Consider the following 15391-nt stretch of genomic DNA (forward strand, 5'->3'; position numbering starts at 1 on the left):
TATGTTTACTGACTGATTCCGGACTTCGACGCAATTGGATAACACTATGACTCTCATCTGTTTAGCTCGCCTCTGGCCCGCCTATATCAGATACACCGATGTGATTGGTGTCCCACAATGCAAGGGACATAAGTAATGAGCATCATTACTCATTGCCAGAGTGACTCGCTGAACAAATTCAAAAATGTGCTCCCGCGAAAACTCTTTTCCAGGGTATCATTTTGCTGGGGATTTGAGGCATTTTGCATTTTGTGTGAGCAATTGTGGGGTTTGTGTGTAGAGTTTTGAAAAAAATAAACAGTGTGTAAACAGTTGTTAAAAACTGTAATCTGGTCTCAAATGCTTCTAATGCTTGAAGGTAGAGTCTACAATTCTGGTTGATATTTTAGGTCAACAGCCAATCAAATCACACACCTCTGTTCCATGCTCCTGAAGTATGTTGACTGTCTAGAACTGTTTATGGCACAGGACTATACAGGACTTTTTAGCACACACAAAGAACAAAGAGCTAGAAAATTAGCTGAATCTGACAAAAAATATATTGGATTACATATTAACCTGACAAGCTGCTGATTTTAACCCTGATGGATGCTGCCTTTTTATGGAATCCAAATGTGATTTTACTGTATTTCTTTTACTGTTGATCTGATGAGATTTCTTGTGAATGTAAAGTGCATTACAAATAAAATAAAGTTTTATTATAACAGAGATAAACAACTCACATCTATGCAAAAAAGAAACACTGCAATCGACAATCCTTTCTAAAAATGTTATTCTTACAACAAAATGATACACATATGCACCATATTGAATTACTCTTTCAAATCAGCAGCAACACACTGATGTGCTTTATACAAAACACTCTGATCTACTATCTGTATTGTAATTTTCTCAGTCTTTTGTGAAACTCAAAAATAGAAATGCTCCATTAATCAGCTTACAGGACCTGAGTGGTTGAAACGTTGTAGCCTACCATTAAATTGGGAGCATACGACAGTGTGCATATATCTTTTCTTTTTTCTGGCTATTACCATTACCAGATGTGTTTTGCATTTTGAAAGTGTTTTCCCAATGATAGTAGGAAATTTAATTTTTTAACTGTCTAATATACAGTAAGAAACCGTGTGTAGTGTTTTACAATAAGTGTGTTGCAGAATTGGAAACAACTTGCAAAGCAGAACATGTTTTTAAGCTATGGTTACACTATGTTTAAGGTATGTTACAAGAAGTTTGGGTACTGAGGCTTTGGTCTAAGCATTCGTTTTTAGTGTGTAAGCGATGGGCAAAAACTGCTTTTTGTATTAGCATTGGTGTGAGGGTGGAGCAGAGACCATCACCAGGTTTGGGAGCACCCAGGGAGGAGTTGCTCCTCCATCCTGAAACCACTGAGTCGCACACAGACCACTTCTGCTTGGAGAAGCCACTGCTCCAGAGACCAGGAAGCCTGAGACACACACACACACACATGCACATACAAACACCAACTGACTGAACACAAACCAATTATCTGGCTGTTCACGAGGACAGGATGAGAACAGTGTGCATTAACAAATTGCATAACTGTAATTGTACATCTATGAAAACAGATACAGAGACAATCCTACTGTAGCTATGAGCGAAAAAAAAAAAAAAGAAATGTTGTAGTCTTACATGCTGCTCTCTTTTCTGTTGGTAGGCTGGGAGTCTGGGACTATGCTTTCATCTGAGGGATGAAAATGAGAAAAAGTAATTACGCTGAATGAAAATACAACCATTGCATTACCATGACATTACAAGCTAACTGGCTTTCAATAAAAGAGAGCAGCAATAAGGGCTTTTGTACCCAGAGGCTCCTCTGCAACACAGGGCTCCTGTGTCTGCACCATCTCCAGCACTTTGTCCACAGGAATGTGCTGCAGGGGAGACAACAACACACCACGAATCGTGAGGCAAAAAGAAACTGAGAAGTATAAAGAGTGAGAGAGAGGGGGAGGGGTATGAAGCTGAGCAAGAGAGAGGGGGGCAGATAGCAAAGAGGAGTTCTAAGTAAAATAAATTCAGCAAGATGAGGATTAGGTGGAGGATTAGGAGGAGGGACGGAAGAGGGATGGAGAGATGAGAAGAACGAGCGAGAAAAAAGAGTGCCGTTAAATAAAACAAACTTGGCAGGAAGAGAAGGGAAAGAATTAAAATTCAAAGAACTTTCTCCGTTAGAAACTTCATGTGTGAAAAGCATCAGTGCATGCATACATACAAACACAGTACACACCACGTGGAGCATGGTGACATGTAACCACGTAAACAGCAATGTGAAGAAGAGGAGGAAAGCGAGAGGGGTAAGGATGAAACATAGGAGGAGGAAAGGAGAAAAGGATGGAGAGAAGGAGGAGCAGGAGAAAGACGTGGAGGAGAAAGAAAAAGTCTCTTAACTTACCCTGCGGAACTTCTCTGCCTCATGGCCTCTCTTTGGGTCGGGCCTTGGATTGGCGCTGCATGGAGGGACAGATACCGGGATGGACTGCTGAAAATAACACACACCAGCACACACACACACACATCTGTGATTTTTTCCAGCTAGACATATAAACACACACACACACACACACACACTCTGCGCTACCACTCTAACCATGTGCATCACAGCATGCTTCAGCAGAGCTAACTCAAACTTCAAAAACGCAATTTCGGGTATATGACGTCTAAAAGAACTTGTGTGTGACACGAGATGAGACGCAGGACGTCTACATTCGTCCTGACGAATGGAAGAGAGCTCTATGTGAGAGCCAGCGTCTCCCGCTGGTGAGCAGCGGCGAGACCGTTGGCGTTGCGTTTGGGCAGCCAGAGCGTCGGTAGACAGTTGTCTGATCAAGTCTGATCAGGCCGATTGCCTGTTGTGGCTGTCTGTTGTGTGGCGGCTGCAACAAGCTTGCACGCGTTTTTAGCGCGGCTCTAGCCGTGCCTGAGACGTGCATGTCATGCAGGCAGTGTGCAACCTCTAACCTCAAACCTCTAGCATGGGAGCCAAAATGAAAACGGACACACCACGCAGTTGACACACTCACGCCACGCCTCAGTTAACTATGGTGGCAACCAAATCAAATGTAAGCAGTTGAGAAAACAAAGTCTATGTGATAAGTTCCCATTAAACATTTGTTCCACTTTGTGCTGGCAATAATGAGGAGAGATCCAGTAAGTGTTTTCAGTCATTTGAAACTTTTTCCAGGTCTGTATGAGTAAAATACATGATTAAGTTACCATACACAGGCTGTACCTTCCGAGGTAGTTACCAAACGCTTCAACGCAATTGGGTACCACTATGACTCTCATCTGTTTAGCTCGCCTCTGACCCGCCTATATCAGATACACCGATGTGATCAAAATCAAAATGCATCAAAATTCAGGCAAGCCCAATTAAATGTTTCTTAAAAGTTAATTAAAAGTTACAGTTTTTTTCAGTCGCTAACAACCGTTTGTCCAACCAGTTGTCACATTTTCAAAACTCTAGATACAATTAGCACAGCATCGGTCTTTTGTGGCCATACCATTCACACAATGCATGTCGTTTTCACACGATATACAGTCAGTGAACACATTTCCACAATGCTTACATTTTCTTAACAGACAAGCTATACCTCCCAACAAAATTATGGATTGTTTTTGCAGTATTTACGAATGTTATAACACACAACATCCCACAATAGCAAAAGCAATATTCCAAACCTTAGATACAGTATAAAAACCTCTTCTTCTGCAATGATAACAGTTCAAAAACAATATATCTCAGCTGATAATAAACAAACAATTGAATAATTCAAATTTAATTTATGTTGGGTAAATTGGGCCAAACACAGCTGATTCCAGTCTGGCTTAGACTCAGTGGCAGGGGTTATTTTTTTCTATTACATTGACACTTATTCAGTATAAGGAGGACTTTGAGGAGTGATGTTTTTAGAAACAGAAACAGAAAAAGACAAACACTGTAATGTCTGGACGAGGAAGAGTAAGAGCAAGGGGCCCAAAGGAGCAGGCCCAGTGAGAGATGCAGGAGCAGTGAGAGGAGAGGAGCAGGAGAAGAGGAGAAGAGCAGGCCCAAGAAGAGGGCAAGGTAGAGGTGTAAAAATGTGTGGTGGTGGCATTCCAAAGGCTGCAAGAACTGTTGTCAGTGATGAAATTCGTGCCATTATCATTGACCATGTAATCAATGCGATGTTGATGAAAACATGTGGCCTAACATATGGCCTGAATATTGCAGATTAGATACAGTAATTTCTTCGTTTTTTTTTTAGCTCCTCCCTTTTTATCTGGGCTTTTTGCTGTTGTTTTTTGTTCAGAATGCTTGTGTTTCATGGATATTTTGTTCACTGTAAGCAATACTGTAAAACTTTTTCTGCTCTATCATACTGTAAACAGTATTTCTACTGTACCTACTGTAGTAAACAGTAAAGGAAAAAAAATGTTTTGCTTTTTACTGGAATGCTTTTGAATGTGAACATGACATTTGGACATACAGTTCCCAACAAAGAAATTTAGTGTAAAAATTGCATGCAAATACCTGTAAAACTGAAACATAAAAGTCTATGCAGTTTTTGTAATGTCAACAATAGCCAGTATTTTGAAACCTGGTGTACTTTGATTGACTGCATGTACCTTGTGAAGTGAAAACAAGTGTTATTCTTTGACAGAATAATTTAATTTTGAGTCAGATTTCAAGTCAAGTCAGTTTTATTTGTATAGCGCATTTAACATGCACAGAGTGCAACCCAAAGCGCTCCACATATAAGACAGTCATTGACACATAGACTAACAAAGACAACAGTGGACGGAGTGGCGTAGTCGCCAGCGTACACGTGACACCAAGACATAGAACTACATTTAAGAAATAACAAACGCAAAAGATGCTGGACGGAGCAGCGTAGTCGCCAGCGTACCCGTGACACCAAGACATACAACAAACAAATTAATAAATAAAAAATAAAAATAGAATTAGTCCAATTTTCAACCGGCTGAAAATGTCCAAGGGCAATGATGACTCGCGTGAAACTGCGCACAGCTGTTGTCTCCACAACCGATGCAACGCCAACAAAGTTCTTTACACTCACTGGCAGTCTGGAGATAACGTGAACGTTAGGCCTTGTTAGTCTGGAGATCACTGGAAGCATACCAGTCCGAAAGTCGTGGGCGATCTTGTAGATCAGCAACTCGGTGGACTTATAACAGCGACAGTTTGTTGGTCCGTAATGCAGAGTTCTTCAACGTTAACATTAACGTTAGTCTGCTCAATCCAGACTCCAGGCAGTTGGCATGGCAGCTCACAGGTCAGAAACAGCTCGGCGACCTCGGCAGATCTTTCGCAGAGTAGCTCCAGCTGCAGTCCCGAGAAATCCCCTCGACCAGACAGCGAAGTGCAGCACCGGCTCACAGATGGATGGGAAGGATGTAAGAGGCCCAGGGCAAAAGCTAGCCATAGCAAGCTCCCAATGGACAGGCGTTAACAACATCAGCCGACTTGAAAGCAGTAAAAAGGACTAAGAGAATAACACGAAAACTATCAAAAATAACGTAAATAAAGAGAAAACATTTAACTAGACAAATCAATACAAAAAATAAACATGACATTACATGAAATTACGAACATTACATAAAAACAAACAAAAACAAGATGCCAGACGGAGCGGCGTGTCTCGCCAGCGTCCCCGTAACCTACCAACTGTGTTTGGGCAAAGTTAGTGTGTGCAGAGAAAGATGTGTTAGTTATATATTTAACAAAATGTGTTTTTGAGAAGAAAATTATCCATTTGGCCAATTGTGTTTTGTCGGTGTGAGTCTGTGTTAAGAGTTTAGAAAAAGTATCTAGAGTATGGGTAAGTGCTTGTTAGCGACTGAAAAAAACTGTAAAAGAAATTAACGGTTCCTTTAAAAATGCAACATATGATCGAACATTCCAGCATCTGGAATACTTTATAGGTTCAAGTATAAAGGGAGGCCAGAGAGGATTTGGACACCCCGCTGCTTCAGGTGTGCACGCAGATTAAGTGTGCCTGTTCCGGTATAGTCCGTTCTCTCATGTTCTCAGGGGTGTGATTGGCAAAGGTAAAAACAAAAGGAAAATATCCGTAGCACGGAGTGACCCCCCCCACACACTCCCCCGATGGTTTGAGTACTTTAGTGGACTATAGTGTTGACTACCGTATATATTTACATCACCTACACTTCATAAATTTCATGAGGCAAATCCTATGCAGGGGTGGCACTGGAAAAGGGCCTTAAAGAAAATATGTTTGGGCCAAATACTAAGAAAATGTTGAAAAATAACCCCTTAAATGATGACATCTGATGACTTTTATGGGAAATATTGATACATTGAGATACATATATTTCAAACATTATAGCAACTCATTTATGATAGAGCAAAGTAGCCTAGGCCTACACAAGACTAAACCAAATATGGCTTAAATATATAGGCCATCATGATTATTTTGCCAACAGTGATGCAGAACCATGGATTTTTTCAATTTATAACATGTTTTGTTTATAACTTAAACCAATATTGAGTTAAAATGTTGACTAAATTATTTACTATAGGCCTACTTGATAATAATATATAGCCTGCCCCCTAACAGTCCTCTGGGCCTACGTACAAAATAGTGAATCATGTGATAGGCCTACTGATATTGATGCTGATTGAAGAGGTTGCAACTTGAAGGTTGTTAATATTTCAGTTCCAAAGAGAATCAAATTACATCGATTCCTCTCTTCCCAAAGTAACACTGTAGGTCCTACACCTCTCCTCCTAAAATAAATGGTAGGCTCTTACTGTTTTAAGCTACTGCGCCAGGATTGTGTAGGCTAAGCGGCTACAACACTAGTTTTACAAGAGCACACACTAAATGGAGCGCTAGGGTTAAAATGCGGACTGCGCCTTTAAATAGGCGACGTTTTATCTATCAGCACAATGCTACAGTAGGCTATTTCCACTAAATATTCAGCTCAATATTATGTGCAAGACCAATGTTTACTAAGAATGCCAAAGCTTTGATCTCTTGGCACTGTCACCATAACGTTACGTTTTCTCATGGTGAGATGGCATCCCGAAATAATAGACAAGCCGGGTTCAAGCAAGGTTCACAGAGGTGAACGGCTGGACAAAGGCGAAATGACAAGTAATTAAACAATGTAGTAGGCCAAAGGTAGACAGGCTTTGTGGTTAAAACTATGAAAACCTGCAAGGTTAGGCTAGTCTGTCACAGCTAACTTCAAGCACAGCTTACACGCGCAGAAATTAAAATATCAGCATCACGAGATTCATTATCGAATATCCTGACAGCGAACCCGATGCAAAGCCAAAACGAGAAAAAAACAACTTCATACATGTCTTTTTAAATCAATTTGTTGACCTTTACCGTTTCATGGCTTCTGCTGAGAAACTAGTTCGCCACACACACTGCACTTGAATCAAGCATTCTTCAGAACGAAGCTGATCAACCCGTCTGCATTCACTTTCAATGAAATCCACTAGTAAACGGAATACTTGCGGCGTGATATTCGGAAAGATGTGAAGCACAAAACCCGTCGTCATTGTCAGCGGCCTGTTATAGCCTACATAACAATGGCCTGTGTTATTTTTTCAAGTCGAAAAAAACGGAATTCCGTTTAAAAATGGAAGAATCACACCCCTGTGTTCTGGCTTGTGGGTTCTGTTATAGTGCAATATGGTTACCTGCTCTTTGCTGGTGTCTGGGAGCTCAGGAGAGAGCTTCATGCTGTGGGAGGTCTTGGTCACCACCATCTCTCTCAGGCTCAGCTCGTGCTTCCTCTCCACTGAGCTGATCATCTGCAGGGCTGGCTTCACCTTCCCTCTGGGGGTGGCTGGGGTCAGGGAACAAACACACACACACACACACGTTATGAAATACACAGGAAAAGAACAGCTCTGCCGTTGAGGAATGGAACAAAACAACCCTAAATCCTCAGGTGTTAAAGACAGAAGTACGGGAGACAGTAAACAAATCACAGAGAGAGGGTGGGATGGGCAGAGAAGGAGAGTACAGTACACCCTGTTCTGAGGAGGAATTTTGATCTGACGGCTTTGAAAACAAAAGCGGCCTTCTTTTTTCATCTGTGTGAAAGGTGTGTAATGGACGTGCTGCAGGGCCACCCACATGAGGGCATTACAGCTGTGCAGGGGTCTCCTCTCAGCTTACGGCCGCCACTACTGCTGGAGATAAACATTGACGACTCTGAGATCTTCGGCCTCCCCGGGGTCACACTCTATAGGTGGGGAGAAAAAGCAGGAGGATCAACATTGCGAAGGGAAGAGAAGGGAAAAAAAAGTGATGTTCAGAACTGAAACAGCAGGACAAATGAAAACCGAAACACTGGGTAGGTTTGTGCAGAGAAAGCCCAGCCAAAGACATCAGCTCAGTAATCTTGCCTTGGGGAGTTGGGGTTTGGGGATGCTATTCTGCAGAGGGACACTAGGGGGAAGCGGCTTGCAGGTGGTGGACATGTTCATGGCTGGCTGCTCTCTCTCTGAACGCTGGCTGAGGGAGATCTGGCTGTCTGGAATGAGGACCTGTTTTTATTGACACAAAAGCATAACCACCCCAGACTTCAGTTTATGGAAATATCACTTCTTTAAACTAAATCCAAAACAAGACAATTCAAATCAAATGCAATCAAGTGCAATTTGTCTGGAAACAATAACAAAAGTCAGCTGTAAGCAGAAAATCTTTTTGATTTGTTTTTCTGGCTAAAAACCCATTGTGGTAGCCAGCCTGCCTCAAATCATATTGGTAAGAAAGACTGCACGCCACAGATCAAGGTGCTGGCTAGTCAGCCTGCATTTCGGTAGGGTATGATGGAGAATAATCAAGGGACTGTCACAGATTATGATGTTGGCTGAATAGCTCAGTTGGAGGATGCATTTGCAATGAGATAATACACTGACTTTGGCAAAAAAAAAAAACATGCCACAAATCAAACTAGGGGACTGTTATGGATCTTGTAAATTAAATATGTTTATTGATGATGAAGTAGTTTTGGAATAAAGTTCTCTACAGCTGAAGCTGTTCACCTAGATTACCTGTGAGTTGGTTTCATCCAGGATGATCTGGACAGTGGTCTTCACCACAGAAGTGCCCTTCTTTCCAACAAATCTCTGAAAGGAGTGTTTATCATGAATTAATTCTGCCTTTTAAATTATTCATTGGGCCACTCAAAGGCACTCACTGAGAGGCGAAAGATAATCTCACTGCATTGAGTCCTTTATAATTCATGAAAACCTGCTACTGAGGCCGCAGGGGCTCATTATTAACATCAAATTTAACTTTTGTAAGACCTCTTATGCCCCCCTGTGGACAAATAAAAAAGAAATATATTCGTTATCAGCCAAGGGGGTCATCAGTAAACCTCTTGACATGCACCTCATGGAACAAAAATATCTATATACTTTTGAAATAGGTGCCTACGTCTGCAAATAGGAAGCACATGCACAGTTTCAGGAACCCAAAACTAAAACAAAGCACAATGAGAGTAATGGCTATTCTGTAGTACATCTATTGCACAGACATGTTTAGGTGTCAACAACCTGTCAACAACCATGCGCGATAGACATTCTAATCGAAAAATCAGTTTATGCGAAATGCAGCCTTTTCTGGTATTATGTCTATTACCGAGTCATAAGTTTGGTCTGGCACTTGGAAAATTGAAAACAAAAAACAAAACACAAAACCTGCTCCCATCTCTGTGTACCCTGTAGTGCGACACAACCTACTTTGCTCTTCGCAGTTCCAAACACTTTCTGCGCAGCCTCTAGGACGTCCAGGGAGGAGCTGAAGTGGACGGAGAGTCTGGAGCCCGAGATTTCCCCTAAACAGCGTGGGCTGGTCAGCAGCACACTCAGGATTTTCTTGTTCTCTTGCTCTGCAAAGCACAACAGCACACAAGACCTGAGCACACAAACTGAGGCGTATAGACCAAGAAAAGAACACAAACACCAACCATACAGACCTGATAAAAGTCTAACTCTATACATGAACAACAAAGCTGAACTATGAGCATATGCTTTGTATGTATCACTTAATATTCATTTCTATACAAACCAAGGCGGCGGATTCCTAAAGAAACGCAAGCACCCACACCATAAGTTTATCTAAAGTAGCTATGTACCAAAAATTACATTTTACCGCGACTCGAAGAGCTGTAAACAGTGTTGTAAGGCTGCGTGTACAAATCCGCTTGGAGCTCCTGTGGAATTTTGATTTGCCGACGAGAATTCTCGGGCTAACCGTTCATGTGCCTGACAAAGGCTGGGAATAAGCACCCACCAGCCAAGCACTAAACTCAGAGCGTTGTAAACAAAATCGGATATTTCAGGCAGAAAAAGCCCCGTTAAGAACCAAATTAGATAGATTTGTAGATTTTGTTCAAATCTACACACCTACTATATGGCTACTGAAAAATGTAAGGTTCATTTAGCAAATGTTATTTTGAAGTATTAAAAAATCATCGTTGTTTTAAGAATTTTCGAACGAAATGGTTGGTAATTAGCACGTTTACGATAGTGTCCTTAGATAATACTGTAACATTATTAACTATACATATTGCACAGGTCTGAGTGTGCGGATTTTCCATTTTCATGTCTTCAAACTCCAGCATCTCAGCTACCAGATGAGAAGTGTCTTTGTCTCTTTTTAAGCTTTTATAGTTTAGAATAAATAGTTTCCTTGGATAATAAGCAGTCCACGGCAAACATTTTGTTCTGAACAGTAAGGTTAAGCTTTTGATTTTCAGCTGACTGATTACCATCCACTGAATAGCTCTCCACTTCATTGTTGGGCAGGAAAAATGTCTCCCACTGAAATAAAAGACAAGGTTACAATCATCGTCTTCAATCATGCTCAAAACCAATAAGTGTCACTGCGGCATCCAGCTATGTTTCAGCGAGAGACTCACAGTCGAGCTGGGTTCCTGCGTCTCATCGCTGGCTAGGGTACAGTAGAATGATATGCTCTGGCTTATAATATTGAAGTCTATCCAGAATTCCTCCAGTTTTTCATCAGATGGCATCAGCAGCTGCACACAATGCACTTGAGCTACATAATGTTCTAATAAATGGAACAATTTATTCCCCAGAGTGTTAGCAGTCAGAGACATAAATTTTATTCTAAACTTTTACAGCATTGGGATCTCAAGTGGGACTGACCTCGTGCTTGTCCAAAAACACCTCGAGACATGGGTAGGAGTACACTCTGCCAAACAAGAAAAAAATTATCTCAAGATGGAGCACGAACTGAAGCCCAATGCCCTCTTAACACAGCTGAAGTTACATACCTTCTCATATCACCTTTCATGCCATTGACCATGTTAAGAAATTTTCTGCAATCCTGAAAAAATAAAAGAATAAATAAATAAATAATAGTAACAGGTGGTGCGCTCCAGGTGAGGCATGCTATTTATTATCCACCAGCTCATCAGAAGCGGACAGTAATAATCTTACTGTCTCAAACTGAGGTTCCCGTATCTTCAGGAAGGCAGAAGCCACAAAGCCCATGGTGAACCAACTATGCACAAATTCTCTTCTCTGGGAAGCAACTGTCATCCTGTAAATGGCTTCAAGCATGGCAGCCTGCAGATCATAATCTACAAGAAAACAGACATCTTTAATCACTGATTTTAAAAGATGCAGTTCATTTTGAAACCCCTTTTCTGTCCTTATTTTAAGACACAATAGTCTTTCTTCAACTGACCTCCGCCCTCAACAATCCTGCCAGCAAGTTCTTTTCTGTGATAGAAGAAAAAGCATCAAATCAACATCCTTCATTGTTCTTATCACTGCTTGCAGGATTCTAGTGAGACACTATTCTTTTGAGTAAATGTTTATTTTGAGTGCACACATACACAACAACTGAAGCCTCTTTTGACAATATTTTCCTTTCTTTCTTCAGTTCAGGCGGCATTGCATCCAAGATTATGTTAAGTTTTTGGACTGCCTATGAGGGAAAAAGAAATATTTATGCTTTTTGCCTCAAGCAGTTACAGAAAAAAGCATAGTTATGACTAGATAAGTACTGTAATAGAAAAGGCTAAATCTCTAACCTCCTTCTGCACTGATATGTGGACTTGGGAATCAGAAGCCAGCCTGCCAATGAGGGGCAGGAATGACTCGGTCACCTGAGAAGTCCCTGAGGAAAACAGATTTCCGTGTTAAGTGTCAAAGCTCCAACAGTTATGCTTTTAGAAAACCCTTCCAATAACATTCTATTCTGGTTGGCTATCGGAAAAACCTAGAAAATAACATATAATGCCATAGTGTGACTGAAATCACATATAAAATTAGCTCTGACATGACTATTACATATTATACTATACATACTACATTACATAAATGTCACCATTTTCAAGGCCTTTATTATAGTATGTAAATAATGTAATGTAGTATGTAAGTATATATATATATATATATATCTCATTTCAAAATCAACCAGCTATTCCATAGTAAATCAGGCCAATAACATGCCATACATTTTACAGGCTTACAAAACATTCACATATGTGAATATACATATGGTTTAAAAAAATATACATATGGTTTTCAAAATACTTATAACACCTCATCTAACTGAGGTATAATGAGGAATAAATGTAAGATCCAGAGCAGGTGGAAGCTACATATACGTTTGATTTTAAAATCCAACTCAAAGATATAGAGATATGCTTACCATATCATCTACTATATACAGCAGTTACAGTTAAGGCATCCTTGGTGTCATAATTTATACTTTGGACATCAAAAAATATGTTGTTGATGCACTGAATAGTGACAAATATGGGCTATGGGTCAGGCGAACAGAATATATTCCCTCTCAAATTGTTGTAATTTTAGTGACAGCCCCAGAGACTGCAAACCCTTGCTGTCATAACCGTTTACACTTGTTGACTGGTTGCATTGACAGGGTGTAATCTACTGGGGATATTATGGTTGCAAAACACTGTGCTCTGTTAAGGACAGACATACCCTCTTTTCCACTGTCATGAATAGCCTGAAAAATAACAGCACTATTAGTATTCATACAACACTGTCAGCATTACAGTCTGACTAAAATACAAACAACCATGTTATGCATACATTAATTTCTACATAACACAACACATTCCAGCAGCACATAACAATACAGCTAGAACTGCTCCAAAGCTGATTATTTGTATCATTCACTCACAGAATCTCAATCAGAGATTTGATTTTATGCAATTAAATTGTCAGACACTAGAACTCACTCACCATGAGAGCATCAAAGAAGTCTTCTTCTAGATGCAGCAGCATCTCATTACCCTGAGCTCTGTCCTCCACCCATAAGTGACAGGCTTTCTCAAACCATTGCTCCATGTGCACACATAAAAAGAACCATAAAGCAATCATTGCAACGGCGCCTCTCAGAAACAAAAACATGCAAGTCAGGGTAAGGCCTTACAATACTTATCTTTTCCACAATCCCTTGAGACACCATCCCTGCCAACCCTTCACCTCCAGGAGAGACAAGGCAACATCCAAATGTATGCAGGATTGTAAGACCCAGACAAGCATTTTTAACACGCTTTTGATCCAGTTCCTGTTTAATTGAAGTTGTTCAGCATGAGGTTAAGGTTACTTGGTTACTTTATAACCTTATGAAATTTAGTAAATCTTTGACAACCACCAGTAATGAACCAGCAAGCTAGAGGTCTCACCCTGATCATAAATTTGTCCAACTTAGTGATAAACTGTTTTGAGCATTTTGAAGGTGTCTCATTGTTTTTATCATTCAGGAAGTCTTCCAGGCCTTGAAACCTACACTGTTTTAGTGCCACATCTAATAATTTCTCAATCTGAAAAGGTAAAAAGAACCGTTAGTAGATTTATTTATTTTTTTAACATTGATATGTTTGAACAAAATGTTTTAAACTACTTGGCACATATATTGTGCAAGAATGTTTTTGGGTATTATGAATTTCTAGTATGATGGTCCAAAATTAACATGGGTTACCTGTTGGTCCTGGCGAGGTGCCATGATGTGCTAGTCACCAAGGCCCCAAATCTAAACAGAAATAGAAATATTGGTTCTTTATACTACTTAGATTTTCAAAACAGGATTGTTACTTTCCTTTTATGCATCGGAAGTTATTGATTAACAACAGGGGCACCACACAAAGGAACCATGGTGCCAATTATTATTACATAAAATAAAAGAAGTGTCTGTGGATGAACATCAGGTGAAAATGCCATGGCAGGCTTGACATCTAACAAATTCAGACTAGCAAAGTTTAGGCCTACACAGACCTACATTGGTCTTTGCTTAATTAAGATTTGAGTCAAGATTTTGAGTTTTTATCAGCTTTTTTTACGTCACATGAGGTGAGCTTTGTCCAGAAACAGCCAGTAAAATTTCCTTCACAAGGGTTCCTTTCAGTACATTTCAGAACCCTTGGTAAATAGACTAAATAAATAAGTTAATTCAGTGAAATTCTTTTACTTTTTTTTTTTTTTTTTTTTGAAATTCAAGTATCTGTTCCACTTCATCTCTACTCACAATGTTTCCTAGACTTAAGGTAATCTACTGTAACTCTAGTAATGTTATCAAAACAAAGTTACAAACATTGTTAATTCAGTATAAGTTACCATTAAGTTTCTAATTGTTCTCTATCAACTTTGCTTGGCTAATATGACAGTAACGTTAGCCTAGCCAGTGTAACGTTTCCATATTATGCTATCAGTTGACGTTAGTCAGTAGGCTAACGTTAATTTAAGCTAGGTTAGTATTATGTAGCAGCTAGCTGCTACAGCTAACTTAGCCAATGAAGTCTAAATTCGTTCACTGGTGATTTTCTGTGTAGCTATATATCACAGTTCTCAAGGAAAGTAATAGAGAAAATGAAGATAAGTAATATTAGGTAGGTAGCTTTCTCACGTTTAAACAGTAAAGTTAGATTTATTTCAGTTATACCTGTCTTGTGTGAGGCCATGTTAATGTTAACATCGGTTCAATTCAAGGTAAGATTAGCAGGTTAACGCTAGCTGGCTAAATTAAAGTTAGCCACAGAGAATATCGTCATATGTAAAGGTAACCTTGTTATATATTACCTGATGGTAATGTAAGAGACTCGCAATTCAGTTTCCCCTTTTACCTGAAGGCATCTGTTTTCTGATTATATCAGTTATCAAAACAAGCAAAAAGGTGCCCTGTTAACAAAGGATGTTTACAAACTTCACAAAATAAGTAACTTAAGTAGTGCTAAATCTTTGAATGACTCAGAAGACAAGGTTTGCTTGTTGTCAGAGATGGGTTCGGTTGTTGTTAATGTTTTGCGCGCGAATTATGTTGGGCGCGAGCTTAGAGATTGTCAATGTCACTGAACATTACTTAGTCTACACAAAACT

At 40.0% G+C, this 15391-nt stretch overlaps 1 protein-coding gene across 6 annotated transcripts in view; it reads right to left on the reverse strand.

The window, feature by feature from the left end:
• The window catches only part of sycp2 (synaptonemal complex protein 2), a 51013-nt gene that overhangs the window by 32794 nt on the left and 2828 nt on the right, over window positions 1-15391 (reverse strand). For 2 of the 6 annotated variants that reach the window (XM_048240384.1, XM_048240387.1), the window contains exons 2-23: window positions 14001-14051; window positions 13705-13842; window positions 13458-13586; window positions 13259-13363; window positions 12995-13019; window positions 12076-12161; window positions 11878-11969; window positions 11727-11761; window positions 11477-11619; window positions 11311-11363; window positions 11183-11228; window positions 10933-11052; window positions 10783-10834; window positions 9752-9900; window positions 9062-9136; window positions 8411-8551; window positions 8139-8247; window positions 7697-7845; window positions 2414-2500; window positions 1823-1892; window positions 1651-1702; window positions 1332-1444 (exon numbers count right to left, since the gene is read on the reverse strand). In XM_048240384.1, the coding sequence (XP_048096341.1) occupies window positions 1332-1444; window positions 1651-1702; window positions 1823-1892; window positions 2414-2500; window positions 7697-7845; window positions 8139-8247; window positions 8411-8551; window positions 9062-9136; window positions 9752-9900; window positions 10783-10834; window positions 10933-11052; window positions 11183-11228; window positions 11311-11363; window positions 11477-11619; window positions 11727-11761; window positions 11878-11969; window positions 12076-12161; window positions 12995-13019; window positions 13259-13363; window positions 13458-13586; window positions 13705-13842; window positions 14001-14024 (1993 nt within the window). In that variant the 5' untranslated portion in view covers window positions 14025-14051. Of the gene's footprint in view, window positions 1-1331; window positions 1445-1650; window positions 1703-1822; window positions 1893-2413; window positions 2501-7696; window positions 7846-8138; window positions 8248-8410; window positions 8552-9061; window positions 9137-9751; window positions 9901-10782; window positions 10835-10932; window positions 11053-11182; window positions 11229-11310; window positions 11364-11476; window positions 11620-11726; window positions 11762-11877; window positions 11970-12075; window positions 12162-12994; window positions 13020-13258; window positions 13364-13457; window positions 13587-13704; window positions 13843-14000; window positions 14052-15094; window positions 15303-15391 lie in introns of those variants that run through there. The other 4 variants (XM_048240385.1, XM_048240388.1, XM_048240389.1 and 1 more) reach the window with 4 other exon arrangements.

The sequence above is a fragment of the Alosa alosa genome, chromosome 4, assembly GCF_017589495.1.
Source record: "Alosa alosa isolate M-15738 ecotype Scorff River chromosome 4, AALO_Geno_1.1, whole genome shotgun sequence".
NCBI classification, from domain to species: Eukaryota; Metazoa; Chordata; class Actinopteri; order Clupeiformes; family Clupeidae; genus Alosa; species Alosa alosa.